The sequence below is a fragment of the Heptranchias perlo genome, chromosome 1, assembly GCF_035084215.1.
Source record: "Heptranchias perlo isolate sHepPer1 chromosome 1, sHepPer1.hap1, whole genome shotgun sequence".
Lineage (NCBI taxonomy): Eukaryota > Metazoa > Chordata > Chondrichthyes > Hexanchiformes > Hexanchidae > Heptranchias > Heptranchias perlo.
In genome coordinates this window covers 73,624,716-73,642,170 of record NC_090325.1, presented here as the reverse complement: position 1 = coordinate 73,642,170, position 17,455 = coordinate 73,624,716, and the positions used below count along the sequence as shown (strand labels likewise).

Genomic DNA, 17,455 nt, shown 5'->3' with positions numbered 1-17,455 from the left:
TCGTGTTTGACAAATTTATTAGAGTTTTTTGAGGGTAGATAAAGGGGAACCAGTGGACGTAGTATATTTGGATTTTCAAAAGGCATTCAATAAGGTGCCACATAAAGGTTGTTACACAAGGTAAGGGCTCATGGAGTTGGGGGTAATATAGTAGCACGGATAGAAGATTGGTTAAAGGACAGAAAACAGAGAGTAGGGATAAACTGGTCATTTTCGGGTTGGCAGGCTATAACTAGTGGGGTGCCGCAAGGATTGGTGCTTGGGCCTCAGCTATTTACAATCTATATTAATGACTTGGATGAAGGGACTGAGTGTAATGTATCCAAGTTTGCTGATGATACAAAGATAGGTGGGAAAGTAAGCTGTGAGGAGGACACAAAGGGCTCGATTTTAGGATCGTGTTTCCGGCGGGTTCCCAGCGGGGTGGCCCCGAAAATCCCGATATCCGGTCACGTGACCGGATCGCGACGAAATCCCGGCCACTTCCGGGTACCGCGCTGACGTGCGGGGCTGCGCGCGCAAGCCCCGCTGGTGGGAATCCCGCAGGCAATTAAAGCCAGCGGGGTTCCACTTGAGAGTACTTACCTTGCTCGTTGTGGTCAGTTAATGAGCTGAAGCAGCTGTCAAAAGAGGAAGTGTGGGATTTTCGGTTCAAGGCAGTGAGTTTCCCACACTGGGGGAAACAGTCTCCCTCCAACCAGGCGTGTTGCAGCCAGCAGCCTGTGGCAGGTGCCAAGGTGCGCTCCACGGGGGAGAGCCCTCACCCACGCAGGAGGCCACCGCGTCACATAGGGCAACCCCTGCCCTCCACCACCCCCCACCAAGCCAGAGGACAGACCGACACAAAACCGCAGCCCCAGTCCGAGGAACCACACACCTACCCTGCACAACCCCTCAGACCAACACCTGCCAGTTGGGTGGTGTGTGGACACCCTCGGAGGACGAAGAGCATGACCAGCACCAGCAACCTCGCAGTCCACGCCGTCCGCCGCAGAGACGTGGATCCCCCCAACACGGTGTTGTTGCACGCCCACCTGCACAGCAGGAGGGAGGGCTACCGCAGAGAGAGACGCGTCGCAGAGGGCACTACCCTCGCCACAGGGTCCACAGACCGAGGCGCAGCTCCCCGGACCTCTCCGAGCAGCAGTGCACAGGGAGGCGCAGATTCGCTCGACATGTAGTCGTGGAGATCTGCAGCCTCTTTCATGCCGAGCTGCTCCTGGCTGGCCCCAGCACCAACTGCTTACCTGTCGCTGGCAAAGTCACCACTGCCCTCCACACCTTCTCCTCCGCATCCTTCCAGGGTGCAGCCGGCTACACCGCCGATGTCTCTCAGTCGTCTGCGCGGACGAGCCCTGCAAATACACCTGCACCTACTCTGCAGTAACACGATGGGTGGCATCAGTGGTGGGTCCTCATAGTGATACCCAGGAGCGGGCATTATTGGACACAACGGACAGGATTCGCGGAGACATGGCAGTGGTGGTGTCAATATAATGTGTGCTGTTTGTTGCTCTGAAATTCAATATGGGTAACCCTCAGACACCCTTGTGCACCCCCTTCAGGCTGACGAGACGTTTGCCTTACGCTGCCTACTGCACATATGTGATGCATGCCCTGTGGCTGCAGCACAGGTGGTGGCAGGTTGAGTGAGGCTGGCCGTGAGGGAGATGCACGAGAGGGTGAGTATGGGATGGAGCAATGAGATTGTATGAGGATTGGGTTGCATGTTAGTGGCAGGGTGAGTACTGGCGAGGTGAGTAGGTGGAGGTAAGATGAGGATGGGGTGTGAGTGGGTATGAAGGGTGATGTGACAGAATAGTGTTGGCGGTGCCGAAGGAGATGTGGGGTGGGGGCAGTGTTGTGGCAGACGGAGTGTAGGGGAAAGACTTCGTGTTCTCACTTTGGCTGACCTACTTAGGTCATTGCAGCACCTCCTGCACTGTATGCAGTTGGGCCATATGTTGGTGGCGCAGGTGACCCCCTCTGCCACCTCGAGCCAGGCCTTCTTGGTGGCAGAGGCAGACCGCTTCCTCCCGCCCGCCGGGGGGAAGATCTGTGTCCTCCCCCTCCTCCTCACCCCATCTGATGATACCTGGGGTGAGGCATCATTAAACTGGGAGCAGCCTTCCCCCTGGGCTGCTCCATGCTGCAATTTGTCCCATTGGTTGCAGCATCTGTCAGTGGAGGACTGCCCCTTTAACTAGAGAGCCTCCAGCTGACAGATCGTATTGCGCATGCGCAGCCCGACCGACGCGCAGGCCAGCGCCGTGGACCCCGGAGGAGCAGGTAATTGATTCCTATTAGTGGGTTGCCTGCTACGATCGCGTCGGCAACCCACTATTTTCGCCGAGCGTGTTGACCACGCTCCCGGAGGACCACCCGCTGGGAACCCGCAGGCCTGCTAAATTCGGGCCCAAAGAGTCTGCAAAGGGATATAGACAGATTAAGTGAGTGTGCAAGAAGGTGGCAGATGGAGTATAATGTGGAGAAATGTGAGGTTATTCACTTTGGTAGGAAGAATAAAAAAACAGAATATTTTTTAAATGGTGAGAAACCATTAAATGTTGCTATTGAGAGAGACTTGGCTGTCCTCATACAAGAAACACAAAAAGTTAGCGTGCAGGTACAGCAGGCAATTAGGAAAGCAAATGGCATGTTGGCCTTTATTGCAAGGGGGTTGGAGTACAAGAGTAAGGAAGTCTTACTATAGTTGTACAGGGCATTGGTGAGACCTCACCTGGAGTATTGCGTACAGTTTTGGTCTCCTTATCTAAGGAAGAATATATTTGTGTTAGAGGCGGTGCAACAAAGATTCACTAAATTAATCCCTGGGATGACAGGGCTGTCCTATGAAGAGAGGTTGAGTAGAATGGGCCTACACTCTCTGGAGTTTGGAAGAATGAGAGGTGATCTCATTGAAACATATAAGATTATGAGGGAGCTTGACAGGGTAGATGCTGAGAGATTGTTTCCCCTGGGTAGAGAGTCTAGAACTAGGGGGCATAGTCGCAGGATAAGGGATCGGTAATTCAAGACTGAGATGAGGAGAATTCTTCACACAAAGGGTTGTGAATCTTTGGAATTCTCTACCCCAGAGGGGTGTGGATGCTGAGTCATTCAATATATTCAAGGCTGAGATGGATAGGTTTTTGGACTCCAAGGGAATCAAGGGATGTGGGGATCAGGCAGGAAAGTGGAGTTGAGGTCAAATATCAGCCAAGATCTGATTGAATGGCAGAGCAGGCTCGAGAGGCTGGATGGCCTACTCCTGCTCCTATTTCTTAGGTTCTTATTTAACTTCATGTTTGAATCCCTCCAATCAGGTTTCCGCCCCGCCATAGTACTGAAACGGTCCTTATCAAGGTCACAAATAGCATCCAATGTGACTGTGACCGTGGTAAACTTTCCCTCCTCATCCTTCTCAACTTGTCTGCAGCCTTTGACACGGTTGACCACATCATGCTCCTCCAACACCTCTCCTCTGTCGTCCAGCTGGGTGGGACCACGATCGCCTGCTTCCATTCTTATTTATCCAGTCGTAGACAGAGAATCACATGCAATGGCTTCTCTTCCCTCTCCTGCACTGTTACCTCTGGAGTCCCCCAAGGATCTATCCTTGGCCCCATCCTATTTCTCATTTACATGCTACCCCTGACGAAGGAGAAAGCCTCCGAAAGCTTGTGATTTTCAAATAAAACTGTTGGACTATAACCTGGTGTTGTAAGATTCCTTACATTTAACTTTTGAGCTGGCACCAGAAACAAATGACCATGCCACATAGTTTTAAAAACCCAGCTGGTTCAATAATGTCATACAGAGAAGAAAGGCTGCCATAAAATATAAGAATTTTCAATAACACAAAAATCCTGGCTCAATCCTACTTCCCCAACTTCTTATTCTAGCCTCAATGCCTTCTTTCTTCACAAATACATCTAATTGTCTCTTGAATCCATTCATACTGTTTGCTTCTGTGATCTTAACTAGTGAATTATTCTACAACTCTCTATTACCCTCTGGTGGAAAAAATTCGACCCAACTTCCCTCTTTAGTCCTGTCTTCCTAATTTTCACTTGTATCCCCTGATCTTGGAAATCTTCAACATGGTGAACAGGATCACTTTTGTCAAATCCCTTCACAGTCAATGAGAGATGGGAATTATAGGGCTTATGCCCTGATCGGGTGTTTTCAGCGAGAAGCGGTGTTTGCGAGGCGCATGCATTGGGAAATTAGCAAGCCCTCGGCTCTGGATTTTCTATCAGTTCATCTAAATAATAGAATGTGCTATATAAATGCACCCAAATATTGTTTCTTCCTTGAAGTGCTGACAATCATCATGAGGAAATCACTGAACGCTGGAGATGGTCCATTAGATTGGAAACATAGCACTCATATTAAAAAAAAGGGGAGAAATGTAATCCAGGCAATGACGGGCCCATCTGTCTTACATCAATAACTGGTAAAATAATGGAATAATGGAGCAAACTTAAGCATTGCCTGTACAAGAATAGTTTAGCAAATAACAAACACCAAGGTTTCAAAATGGAATATCCCGCCTGAGCATCCTGTTTGGTTATTTTTGAAGAAGTGATATCCCAAGTGAACTGCGGAAAATGATTTGGCATGGTGGAGTATATTTCTCAATCAGTAATCAAAATTCACGTATTAATACTTGACACGCTCAAACCACATTCCTCTGTGTGGGTACCTTGCACAGGGATTAAACCCATTTAAAATAAAAGGGTTAACAGCCCCCTAAAAATAACACTCAGAGGAATGTAGCACGAGCACATTAAGCATTCGCATGTGCATTTCAATGATCGGAAAAAATGCCCTGGTGCACCTAGACCTGGTGCAATAAAGTACCTGACACTGAAAACAGTAGTGCAAGGTAAAACCTAAATGTGGATAAGAAATTAGCTGAGGGAAAGGAAGCAGCAGGTATTTGTTAGGGGAATGATGTGGTAGGAGGAAGTGTTGAGCGGAGTGCCCTAGGGATTGGTGCTGGGACCCTAGTGTCCTAATGGACACAAATGACTTGGTTCAGAAAGCCAATGCAAATTGTTTAAATTTGCAAATGATACTAAACTAGAGAAATAGTTGCGTCAGAGGAAGCCTATAAAGGAATTAAAATAAAATAAGCACCTGGAAGATGAAATTTAAAACAGACTTGCAAGCTAACTCACATTGCAAGGATAAATGGCTCCATACTTGTATTATGGATGCTATTGTAACAGTTAAAGGTAAAGTTGAAAGGTATCTGGGGTGATAGTTAACTCAGCATTTTATATGACATCACTGGAGCAACAACAAACAAAACAAATTGGCCCAGAAATTCCTGATCTGGAAGGGCAAAACGAAAATGCAAGTCAGATGGCAAGGGCCAGAATTTGGTTTGGCTTCGTCTCTGCCTCTTTATTACGTTTGGTAAATCCAATGGTGGGGGGGGCTGATCCTTCTTGCACCCACCCCCTCTATTCTGGCATCACACAACGAGGCAGGACTGGCAAGCTGACATCCCCTGACAGAAATTCCATCAGTTCCACCTTTCTGGCGAAAGTGGGGCTCACTGAGTCATTCTTCTAAAGACAATCTATCCTAGAGTCAACGACTGCCACTAGAAAAAAAGCAAGTTGTTCAATGTATATGATTGTATTCAGGTCCAGCAGCCCACCATCCCAACAAAGCAGCAAGGTGCTGTTCTCCTATTCCTTGCATCCCATGAGGCAAAGATACAGGAAATGATGCAAGTGGTGCAGGCATCTACCCTCTTTATTCTACACTAGCACCCAGATGTTTCACCTCACTGCACTTCCAGCAGTAGAGCAGGGCTTTATTTTCATTCGTTCATGGGATGTGGGCGTCGCTGGCAAGGCCAGCATTTATTGCCCATCCCTAATTGCCCTTGAGAAGGTGGTGGTGAGCCGCCTTCTTGAACCGATGCAGTCCGTGTGGTGAAGGTTCTCCCACGGTGCTGTTAGGAAGGGAGTTCCAGGATTTTGACCCAGCAACAATGAAGGAACGGCGATATATTTCCAAGTCGGGATGGTGTGTGACTTGGAGGGGAACGTGCAGATGGTGTGGTTCCCATGTGCCTGCTGCCCTTGTCCTTCTAGATGGTAGAGGTCGCGGGTTTGGTAGGTGCTGTCGAAGAAGCCTTGGCAAGTTGCTGCAGTGCATCCTGTGGATGGTACACACTGCAGGCACGGTGCGCCAGTGGTGAAGGGAGTGAATGTTTAGGGTGGTGAATGGGGTACTAACCAAGTGGGCTGCTTTGTCCTGGATGGTGTCGAGCTTGTTGTTGGAGCTGCACTCATCCAGGCAAGTGGAGAGTATTCCATCACACGCCTGACTTGTGCCTCGTAGATGGTGGAAAGGCTCTGGGGAGTCAGGAGGTGAGTCACTCGCTGCAGAATGGCCAGCCTCTGACCTGCTCTTGTAGCCACAGTATTTATATGGCTGGTCCAGTTAAATCTCTGGTCAATGGTGACCCCAAGGATGTTGATGGTGGGGGATACGACAATGGTAATGCCGTTGAATGTCAAGGGGAGGTGGTTAGACTCTCTCTTGTTGGAGATGGTCATTGCCTCCACTTGTCTGGCGCAAATGTTACTTGCCACATATCAGCCCAAGCCTGGATATTGTCCAGGTCTTGCTGCATGCGGGCATGGACTGCTTCATTATCTGAGGGGTTGCGAATGGAACTGAACACTGTGCAATCATCAGCGAACATCCCCATTTCTGACCTTATGATAGAGGGAAGGTCATTGATGAAGCAGCTGAAGATGGTTGGACCTAGGACACTGCCCTGATGAACTCCTGCAGCAATGTCTTGAGGCTGAGATGATTGGCCTCCAACAACCACTACCATCTTCCTTTGTGCTAGGTATGACTCCAGCCACTGGAGAGTACACACTCATGGAATTTCAGCCCCATGCTGAAATATAAGACATAAGAGCAACATTAAGTTGATGGTGATGGTGCACAGAAGATCCATTAGGCTGATACCTGTCACCAAAGGATGACAGAAGACTGAAGAAATTGGGGCTTAGTCTTAAAAGTGACTGAGAGTGGACCTTATAGAAACAAACAAGATGTTGAGGGCACTATTTCAAGGTAAGCCAAGGTATCAGAACAAAGGGTCATAGGTTGTACTGGTGAAAAGACCACTTAGGCCTGATGGCTAGAGGAACTTCTTCAGAGAGTGATCAACACTTGGATGGTCATCCAAGTAGGGTAGTAGACAAGAAACCTTTAGATATATTCAAGATACAGGCAGATGATGTGAAGGGGTAACTATAACTTTTTTTCCTGGGTGGACAAATGATCTCCCTCATCCATATTTATCTTTTGATTGTGTGATCTTGTGAAAAATGGTGCTTCACTTGCAGCATGTGTAAAAAAGTGTGTAATACCTAGTGCAAAGAGTAACTTTTAGTGCAACCTTTATCACAAAGAAACTATAGTGTATTTTGTAAAATGCATCCAATATTTTCCAAACACCCAGTATAAAGATAATATATACATGAATTAGCAATAACTTTAATTTGGTTTTAATTACATCACTGTTACAGAATATTAAGAAAAAGATATCAGAAATGTCTAGAATAGTAAATCAGATGGTAGTTATAATTTGGCTTTTCTTCTCCCAGACACCGAATCAGAAAGCAGTACTCTGTGATAATCATGTTTCTAGAACTTGGTTTTCAATTATAATTCCAGTTGACTTCCTACTGGGACTCTCAGCTTTCCATTTATGATGCTGGAATTTTAAAGCAAGATGTTTAGTCTCTTTGCACATATTTAAATCTTTTGGATTGTTTCTCAAAATAATGAAAAATAAGGTGCATAAAACAATTCAAAGATAACAGTGTACAGAGTAAAGAGGTGACTCTTACCATTTGAAATCTTTTTGTGTATCCAATCTTGAAATTTTGACACAAGTGTATAAATTCCAGGTTTTCTTTCTTTAGCACATCTATCACCCCAGCTGGTAATTCCAACCAAATACCAAACACCTTCATATTCACATGCTAAAGGACCTCCAGAATCTCCCTGTATAAAAATATATTAGAAGTTATTATTCAATTTTTATTTTGAATGACTCATTGCACGCCAAATCATAAAACAAACTTTTCTTCTCACTGGCAGTTCGATCAGAGAATCAGCCCTGTTATCTATAGAGGGGTAGAGTATCATCTTGATAAAGGGCAAGTTAAGGTGCTTTTTCCAGGGCTCCATAAATAGCCCTCGTGCACCCAGCGAGGAGTGGAGCTCACAGGCAAGGCTGGTCGGGAAACTGCATACCTGATTTTCTGTTCCATAATTTAAATGGATGGAAAATCAGGGACTGCTCCTCACTGGCCGCTCGATCAGTGAGGCTAATTTTCAAAGTGTATGTCAGAACGCCATATGTGCTCCACAATTCAACATCAAATTAGTCTTATTCTTTACTTGTTCTTGGGTCATGAGCCATGCTGGTAAAGAAGGCAGTTATTTCCAATCCCTAGTTGCCCTGAGAAGCTGGTGGTGGGCCTTCTTTCATTGTAGCGACATCATCCGAAAACACGACGTCAGGTTCCACATGTATGCTGACAACATCCAACTCTTGCTCACTACCACCTCCCTCGATCCCTTCACTGCCTCTCTGTGTTGTCAGACTGCTTGTCCGACATCCAGTCATGGATCAGCAGAAATTTCCTCCAATTAAACATTGGGAAGATCAAGCCATTATCTTCAGCCCCCATCACAAACTCCATTCCCTAGCCACTGTTTCCAACCTCCTCCCCGACCACTGACTCAGGCTGAACCAGACTGTTCGCAACCTCTGCATCCTATTTGACCCAGAGCTGAGCTTGCTAGGCCACTTCAGAGGGCAGTCATGTGGACATGTACTATGGGACTGAAGGCACATTTTGGCCAGACTGGGTAAGGGTGGCAGGTTCCTTTCCTTGAAGGACATTAGTGGATTAATTAGGCTTTTATAGCAATGTACATACTCAAAAAACAGACTGTCAGATCAGAAGGTGCTTGCTGCAATTTTTAGCTGTAGTAGAAATCTGCTCACTCAAAAGCTCAGATGGCAATTGAGCTATAGATCTAGAAGGTTCCAGGTTTAATCCTAGGTCTGAGTTAGCTGATTTCAGCTAAGGTCAGTAAGAGTATTATCACTGGCCTCAGCTCCTCAAGGCTGGTGAGGGGGAAAAAAACAATCGGGATTTCCACTATTGATTCTGTCCTATGATTGCTACTAGAAACTAGATTCCTACTGGACAGCAGGTGAGGAAGTGACTGGTCTTGACTGTGGTGCCCCCAGGCCAGATTTTATGCCACTGTCTGCCCAAATTTGGAGCAGTAATCAGGCAGCTGGGGATGGAAGGTGGCTGGAAATCCTGCCCTGGTGCCTTTTTTGGTATCCACCTGACATATGCAGGTGCCTCATTTAAATATTAATTTAGTAACTTATCAACCCTGCATACCACTTCCTACCATTTTGGTCTACAGGAAGTCTGATGTTCATCACGCCCATGTGTCATGGGTGCCAAGGGTTACTGGGCAACAGTAAATATATGGAGATCATGGAAAGGACGCAGTGATTTAAAGATAAGCATATTTCAGTCATTTTTTAATCTGTTTTCTTTTTCTCTCCCTGCTGGCACTAAGGTTCTTTGTGCCAAATGTCGTACATTATTCCTTCTTTCTTTGAAGGTCCAGACCTAATCTCGGCTTGGATTCCCCATGTAGACCCTGATTCCACCATTTGATGTGTAGGTGCAACTGGTGTCACTGGGCCCTACACCGAGTCCCAATGAAGTTCTTTGGTGCAGGAGTTCAGTGTCTCTGCCCTAGGCCCCTCCCCCAATGGCTTTGCAAGGGGCAGGCAGAGGCTCCACTCCCACTAGGTCATCTGGAAACTGGCACCAAACCAGAACTCGACATATCTGTGCCCTGGTCTAATTTCTGACACTTCTGGTGGGAGTTATGGTGGAATAACAGCAAAATGGTTGAGGATTTTCGGTGCCATTATGAATAATTATTAATATTATAACATGAAAATAATTTTACATTACCTGACAGGTGTCCGTTTTGCCTTCTTCATAACCAGCACAGATCATGTGTTCTGTTATTTTATATTCTGAATAACGTGATTGGCATGTCTCATGATTTATTAAAGGAACATGTGCTTTCAAAAGAACCTGAGATATTGGAGCTAAAATGTTCACAACAGATTATTAAAGTATGTAATAGAGATGTATATGCATTTTAGTGACTATCCCTGCTTATAACAAACCAACAAACTAATTTATTTTATGTTAATGCTTTCCTTTACACACATAAGCTTTTAGCCCAAATTTTATGTCACAGTCCCCCCAATTTTAGAATGGTAATTGAGTGGGCAGGCGTGAAAAATAGTTGGAAGAACCTTTTCATCGGAACTCTGCCCCCGACACAAATCCCCCCTTTTCTCTCCCTATATTCATTGGGTTATATTTTATCCATCCCAGGAATGTCTTAGTTTTCAGCCCTTTAAGCATATCCAAAGACTCTGCTTTAGCAATGTCAAAGAATCAGAGCATACAAGACATGTTTGATGTGGACAACTTCCATAATAAAAAGCTTAGCATGATAACTCTCATGTTCTTCCTCATTTTCAACTCCATATAGGTTCCTTAGAGTTTTAAGTTCCTCCCTGACTACTTCCTTACTGTTATACTATTTTTATATACATTGGGCCAGATTTTGCTGAAAAGAAATCACGTCTGAACAATCCTCGTCATTGTTAATGCGCAAATCAGCTAGCAACTTGTAGTGAGGAAGAGATACCCCATGAATTGCAAATCACCACAAGTTGCTGGCCAATAGCTTCGCAAAAACAGCATCTCGCTGTTAACCTCCCTGTGATTTTCATGAAGTTGCTGCATTTGCAAATTAATTGCCCACTAAACTCACCACTGAAAGTTAAGTCTTGTAATTATCAGCGTAAGTATCCTTTTAACAACAAGATAATTGTTACTGACTGGCAATCAACCCCTCTTACCCAGAAAGTAAACAATTATAAGGGTGGAGTCTCATTCCTTCAGGTTGTGAATTGTTTTAGGAGATTTTAAATTTTTTTTCTTTCTTTTCCTTTTTCTCTCTCACTTAATCCAATTTTCTTTCCCTCTCTTTATTTCTCTTGCTGTACCAGATTAGACATTGAATCCATCCACTCTACTTCACCCTCCTTCTAAGTTCTTTCTCTGTTTATTTCTCAATCCTTTAATCTCAATCGTTAAGGGAATTGACTATTTGTCCCGTTTGTTCACCAATGTCCCAGATGTTATGTTGCCCTTGCTGTGCCGTTATCAGCTCGCATTTCCAGTAAATTTGTGGGTGAAACATTTTTAGAACCTAAATCTGCATGAACAAGTCTAACTAACGGGGCACACCTTGAGATGCCCCACTCCATCAAAATCTGACCCTATATGTTTTACTGCAGCCATATCTCTTTCCAGTTCTCTCGGCATGAAATCCTTTTTTTTTACCTGTTTCTCTATTACCTTGTCCTTTACCTATTGGTTGCCCTCTCTCTTCCTAAAAACATTGTCTTTTTAAAAAATTTCTCATTTAATTTTTTGTGTGCATCATTTCAGAGCATTTTTATTCACTTTGCCTTTTCTGCATTTAGATAGGTACTCGTCCTCCATAATGCTTTTGAAGGACATCTCTTTATTCTCAACAGATTTATTCTTGAGCATTGCACTCAGTCTATATTACTAAACTCGGCCTCATTCCCCCGAAGTTTGCTCATCTGAAGACGTGTACTAGAAGTAGGGAATATGCCAGCATTTTTTCCCAAGTCAAATCAAAAGTTATTGTGCTATTATCAGTATCAACTAACAGTTCAGCTAATTCTACTCCCTGAGTAATGTCTGGGTCAAAAGAACCAAGTTTAGATGGGAGCACCTCTGATGGCCTCCTTGATATACTCAGTAAAAAGGCAATCGTGCACTACACTCACAAGTTCCAAACCATTCCGAATTGGGCATTCCCAAATTCATGAACCTAAATGTGCATGAGCAAGTCTAACTAACAGGGCACACTCGAGATGCCCCGCTCCATCAAAATGGATGGAGCAGGGATGAAATGTCACTTTCCATCATCACCATCTTCCATTTCTCGCTTGCTTTTCTAATATCATTATAAAGTGACAAGTTATTCCATTTATTTTGACCAACTGGTCTGTAGCAAACCCAAATGTTGTCCCAGTTCTTTTCTCATTGAACACATTTATCATACCGTGGCTTTTCCTGTGATGCTGTCTCAACTATCTTAATCTCCCAGATGTCCCATACTTATAAGGGCACCCATCCATCTATCTTTCCTGAATTTCTTGTACTCTTGCAAGCTATATTCATTTCTATTATTCTGGTTTAGCCATAACTCTATGACATTGCAATTACCAGATGTCGTCGTCACCTCTAGTTCCACCAGTTTACTTGAATGCTTTTGGTATTCATATATACAGAACCATAGACGTTTACAGCACAGAAGGAGGGCTTTCAACCCAAATATTTTTCCCAAAAAAAATCTTCTCTGACTCAACCATTCCATCATCCATGTGGCAAAGCATTTCATACTCCAACTATACTCTAATAAATTTCTCCTAATCTCTCTCTTCACTCTCTTAGTTACAATTTTAAATTGATGACCCCTCACCACTGATTTCCCAACCAGAGGAAATTGTTTTTCCCTATTCATTTTATTAAAACTCTTCATAATTTTGAAAACCTTTATTAAACTTCCTCTTAGCCTTCTCCGCTTCCATGGACATGGTCCCAGTATTTCAAGTCTAACCTCAGAACTATAACTTCCCATCCCTGGCATCCTGGTGAATCTACACTGAATGCTCTCAATGGTTTTACTATTCTTTCTATAATGGGCACCCAAAACTGCATTCAGTACTCTAATGGTGACCTAACCAATGTTTTGTATTAATTCATTATTACTTCTTTATTCCTGTACTCTGTTCCCCTATTTATATAACCCAAAATTACATTTGCCTCTTTTATAGCTTTATCCATTTGCATTCGCCCTTTCAGAGAATTATGTATTTGAGCCCCTAGGATTCACTGTTCATCCACACTCTTCGGTGTCTTTCTATTAACTGTATACTCCTATTCCTTGCTTTGTCTCCTAAAATGTATTATCTCACATTAAATTGCATCTGACACTGTTCGCCCACTTTGCTAACCTGTCTATGTCTTGCTAAAATATTTTACAGTCCTTCTTACTGTTTGCAAATGTTGAAATTATGTTCCCAAAACCCAAGTCCAAATCAGCTATGTATACCAAGAATGAAAGTGGACCCAGCAGCAATCCCTGGAGTACACCATTTCCGTGCCTTTTCTAATCTGAACAACATGGAGTTACCCTAACTCTTTGTTCTCTGTGTGTCAACCAACTTTCTACCCATACTGCTACATTTCCTCCTATACCATACTTCTGAATTTTTCTAACAGGCCTCTTGTGAGACACCTTATCAAACACTTTCCGAATCCATACACAGTACATTTACTGCATTCCTTTTATCTATCCAATTGTTGACTTTTCAAAAACTATTAAGGTTGTCAAACATGGCCTGTCTTTAACAAATCTGTGCTGGCTGTCCTTGATAAACCTATGCATTTCTAAATGCTCATTAATTTGATCTTGAATTATGAGGGTCAATTTTAACTCAGGATGTGAATCGGACGGGCAGAGGGCACAGCACTTCCTTAATGCAGCTGTGAACTACAAACTGTGAAATGTGGCTGATGTCTCCTGTTTCAAACCGAAAGGATCCAATGACATAAGAATTCAGGGCTACAGCGACTTTGAGGGCCATTGGCATGGCATAGGCCTTCAGTCCAGCAGGCAGCAGTTCCTGCACTGCTCCTCAGATAGGTCCAAGAAGGTGAGTCTTGGCCTGTGTGCTGGGTATGGCCACTTGCATGCAGCCTTCTTCACCTGTTGTCTTCTGAGAGGCCCGAGTGCAAGTGGTAGAGGCTGCTGCTGCTGCTGCTCTTCATCCTCCAATCTTGCTCCACCCACAAGAAAGAAGCAAGACTAGCACCCATAGTAAGTAGATAAAGCTGACTGAAGAGTTGTAAGGCAACAAAAATGTGAAAGTAGTGATCTGGAAGCTGGAAGCTCTCCTGAAAAACCAGACAGCAAAAAATCCTCTAATCCAGTGAATTGCAACTGAGAACCCCTTTTTATACAGTTTCAGGAGTTGTCAGACACTAATCCCGCTGGGTTTTGCCGGTGGATCCAAAACTGGACTGGGCATCCGCAATTTCAGGTTAAAATGCAGTGGGGGAGGGTATGATGTCATCAGAGTGTGACTTTGATCTTTTAATTAGGACCTCACTTGCTTGGGTAAACATCTGGCACAAACTGGTGAGTTAAAATGGTAGAGGGAGGGGGCAGAAATGCTGCCGGGACACCCAGCACGATGTTAATCCCCCACCCCGACCTGCCCTGTTCCTGCTGGGTGAGCTGGGTTAAAATCGGCCCTATGGATTCTGCCCACAACTCACATTAGACAATAACTGGCCCAGAGTTACCCAGTTTATCTTTCTCTCCCTTCTTGAAAAAAAGTGTTACATTATCTAAGTACATGAGGGAGAAAGGAATAGAAGGATATGTCGATATGATGAGATGAAGTAAATAGAGTGGGAGGAGGCTCGTGTGGAGCATAAACACTGAATGGCCTGTTTCTGTGGTGTGAATTCAATGTAGCTACTCTCGAATCCCATGGCACAATTTGCATAATTAAGGAGGGTTGAAAAATTCTGGCCAGAGCCTCTGCTATCTCCACACTGACTTCCTTCAACAGATTAGGATCCATGTCATCAAGGCCCGGTAACTTATTTACCATGAGTTCTGGTATATTTTCAGAACCAATTCCTTTTCTACAGTTATCTCTATCAATTGTTCCAGTACATCTATGTTCTCATTTCCACCATTTATAAAAAAAAATGCAAAATATTTATTTAATATCTGACAAAGCTTTTAATTCCCTTCTTCTTCCTTGAATGGTCCTACCTTCTCTTTAGCTATTCTTCTACTTTTTATACGCTTATAAAAACTATTTCCTTCTATATTATCTGCTAGTCTTTCTCATATTCCTTTTTAATCCTCCCGATCTCTCTCTTCACCTCCCTACAATACCTATTATATTCCTCATGATTATCTTTAGGATTGTTTGCCCTACCTTTACCATTTTCCTCCCTTTAAAGTTTCTCTATATATCGACAGAACTCTACAGCGTAGATTTTAACTCCAAGGCAGAAAGCTGGCAGAATGTACGGGCCGACCGCACAGAAGGTGCTGTGGGAAGCCAGGTCCATTTTAACATACGGGCCTCATTTGAAAGCAGCAGGCAAGCTGCCCTCCTGAAACGGGTGTCCAGAGGAAGCTCACTGGCTTCGAGTTGGCAAATATTGAGCAGCTTAGAGGCCATCCGGCAGGCGCTCAGGTAACGCATCGCTGGAGTTTGGGACAGTTTCACGGATGGGGGGCAGTCCAGGTAGCAGCAGCCCAAAATTTATTTGTGGGGCCTGGAGGACAGAGGGTGGTTGTAGAGGGTTGTTTTTCAAACTGGATGCCTGTGTCCAGCGGTGTGCCTCAGGGATCGGTGCTGGGTCCGCTGTTATTTGTTATTTATATTAATGATTTGGATGAGAATTTAGGAGGCATGGTTACTAAGTTTGCAGATGACACCAAGATTGGTGGCATTGTGAACAGTGAAGAAGGTTATCTAGGATTGCAACGGGATCTTGATAAATTGGGCCAGTGGGCCGATGAATGGCAGATGGAGTTTAATTTAGATAAATGTGAGGTGATGCATTTTGGTAGATCGAATCGGGCCAGGACCTACTCCGTTAATGGTAGGGCGTTGGGGAGAGTTATAGAACAAAGAGATCTAGGAGTACAGGTTCATAGCTCCTTGAAAGTGGAGTCACAGGTGGATAGGGTGGTGAAGAAGGCATTCGGCATGCTTGGTTTCATTGGTCAGAACATTGAATGCAGGAGTTGGGATGTCTTGTTGAAGTTGTACAGGGCATTGGTGAGGCCACACTTGGAATACTGTGTACAGTTCTGGTCACCCTATTATAGAAAGGATATTATTAAACTAGAAAGAGTGCAGAAAAGATTTACTAGAATGCTACCGGGACTTGATGGTTTGACTTATAGGGAGAGGTTAGACAGACTGGGACTTTTTTCCCTGGAGAGTAGGAGGTTAAGGGGTGATCTTATAGAAGTCTATAAAATAATGAGGGGCATAGATAAGGTAGATAGTCAAAATCTTTTCCCAAAGGTAGGGGAGTCTATAACGAGGGGGCATAGATTTAAGGTGAGAGGGGAGAGATACAAAAGGGTACAGAGGGGCAATTATTTCACTCAAAGGGTGGTGAGTGTCTGGAACGAGCTGCCAGAGGCAGTAGTAGAGGCGGGTACAATTTTGTCTTTTAAAAAGCATTTGGACAGTTACATGGGTAAGATGGGTATAGAGGGATATGGGCCAAGTGCAGGAAATTGGGACTAGCTTAGTGGTATAAACAGGGCGACATGGACATGTTGGGCCGAAGGGCCTGTTTCCATGTTGTAACTTCAATGATTCTATGATTCTAGGAGGGTTCCTGCTCCTCCTGGTCCCACAAAATTAAGTTTAGCACTTAGGTTCTGGGGCCTCTGATTCTGCTCCAACTGCTTCTACTGAGTGGAGTGTCCACGGCAGATTGTCCATTCAGAAGGCCATTAAATTGGCTTCATCTAAGAGATCAGTCCCCAATTTCCATACATTTATGAGTTTCTTGCCTAAGTCACGTGGGTACCTTACCCACCCTGAAAAGCAATGGTGTAAGAAAGGCCTTGGAGTGGAATCAGGGTGTATTACTTTCACCTCATCTCTGTTCTACCCAGTTGATGCACCCATTTTTCGCCTTACAGGAGTATATTTATTCTGTAATCCATGCACCTTATATTTGAAAATTTCCCATTGCTGATCCATTGTCCACTTTGCTAATTTATCTGCCCAGGACCAGATCCCCTTTTATATTATTGAACGTTGCCCTATTCTAGTCCAGCGCCCTTATACTTGACTCTTCGATATCCTTTTCTATTGTTACATTGAATCTACCTATGTTGCAGTCATTATTTCCCAATTGTTCTCCTACTCTCATATCAATTATTTGCCCCATTTCATTTCCAGGAATTAATTCAAACGATGCATCTTTTCTGTTGGACTAGAAACATTCCGATACAGGAAGCAGTCCTGGATGCATTCTAAAAAGTGTTCCCCACTTTGACCACATTACCCTTATTCCAGTCTGCCTTGGGATAATTAAAATCATCCAATATTATTGCCCTGTTCTTACAATGCTCTCTGAGCTGCCTGCATATCTCCCCCTCTACCTCATCTCTACTG

The 17,455-nt window shown here is 44.3% G+C and overlaps 1 protein-coding gene across 1 annotated transcript in view; it reads right to left on the bottom strand.

Annotated features, from left to right (window-relative positions):
* Positions 1-7,526: 7,526 nt before the first annotated feature.
* Positions 7,527-17,455, bottom strand: part of LOC137323287 (plasma kallikrein-like) — an 87,913-nt gene continuing 77,984 nt past the window's right edge. Inside the window, exons 18-20 of the mRNA XM_067986780.1 lie at positions 10,071-10,210; positions 7,899-8,055; positions 7,527-7,762 (exon numbers count right to left, since the gene is read on the bottom strand). Of these exons, the coding sequence (XP_067842881.1) occupies positions 7,755-7,762; positions 7,899-8,055; positions 10,071-10,210 (305 nt within the window). The 3' untranslated portion in view covers positions 7,527-7,754. The remainder of the gene's footprint in view (positions 7,763-7,898; positions 8,056-10,070; positions 10,211-17,455) is intronic.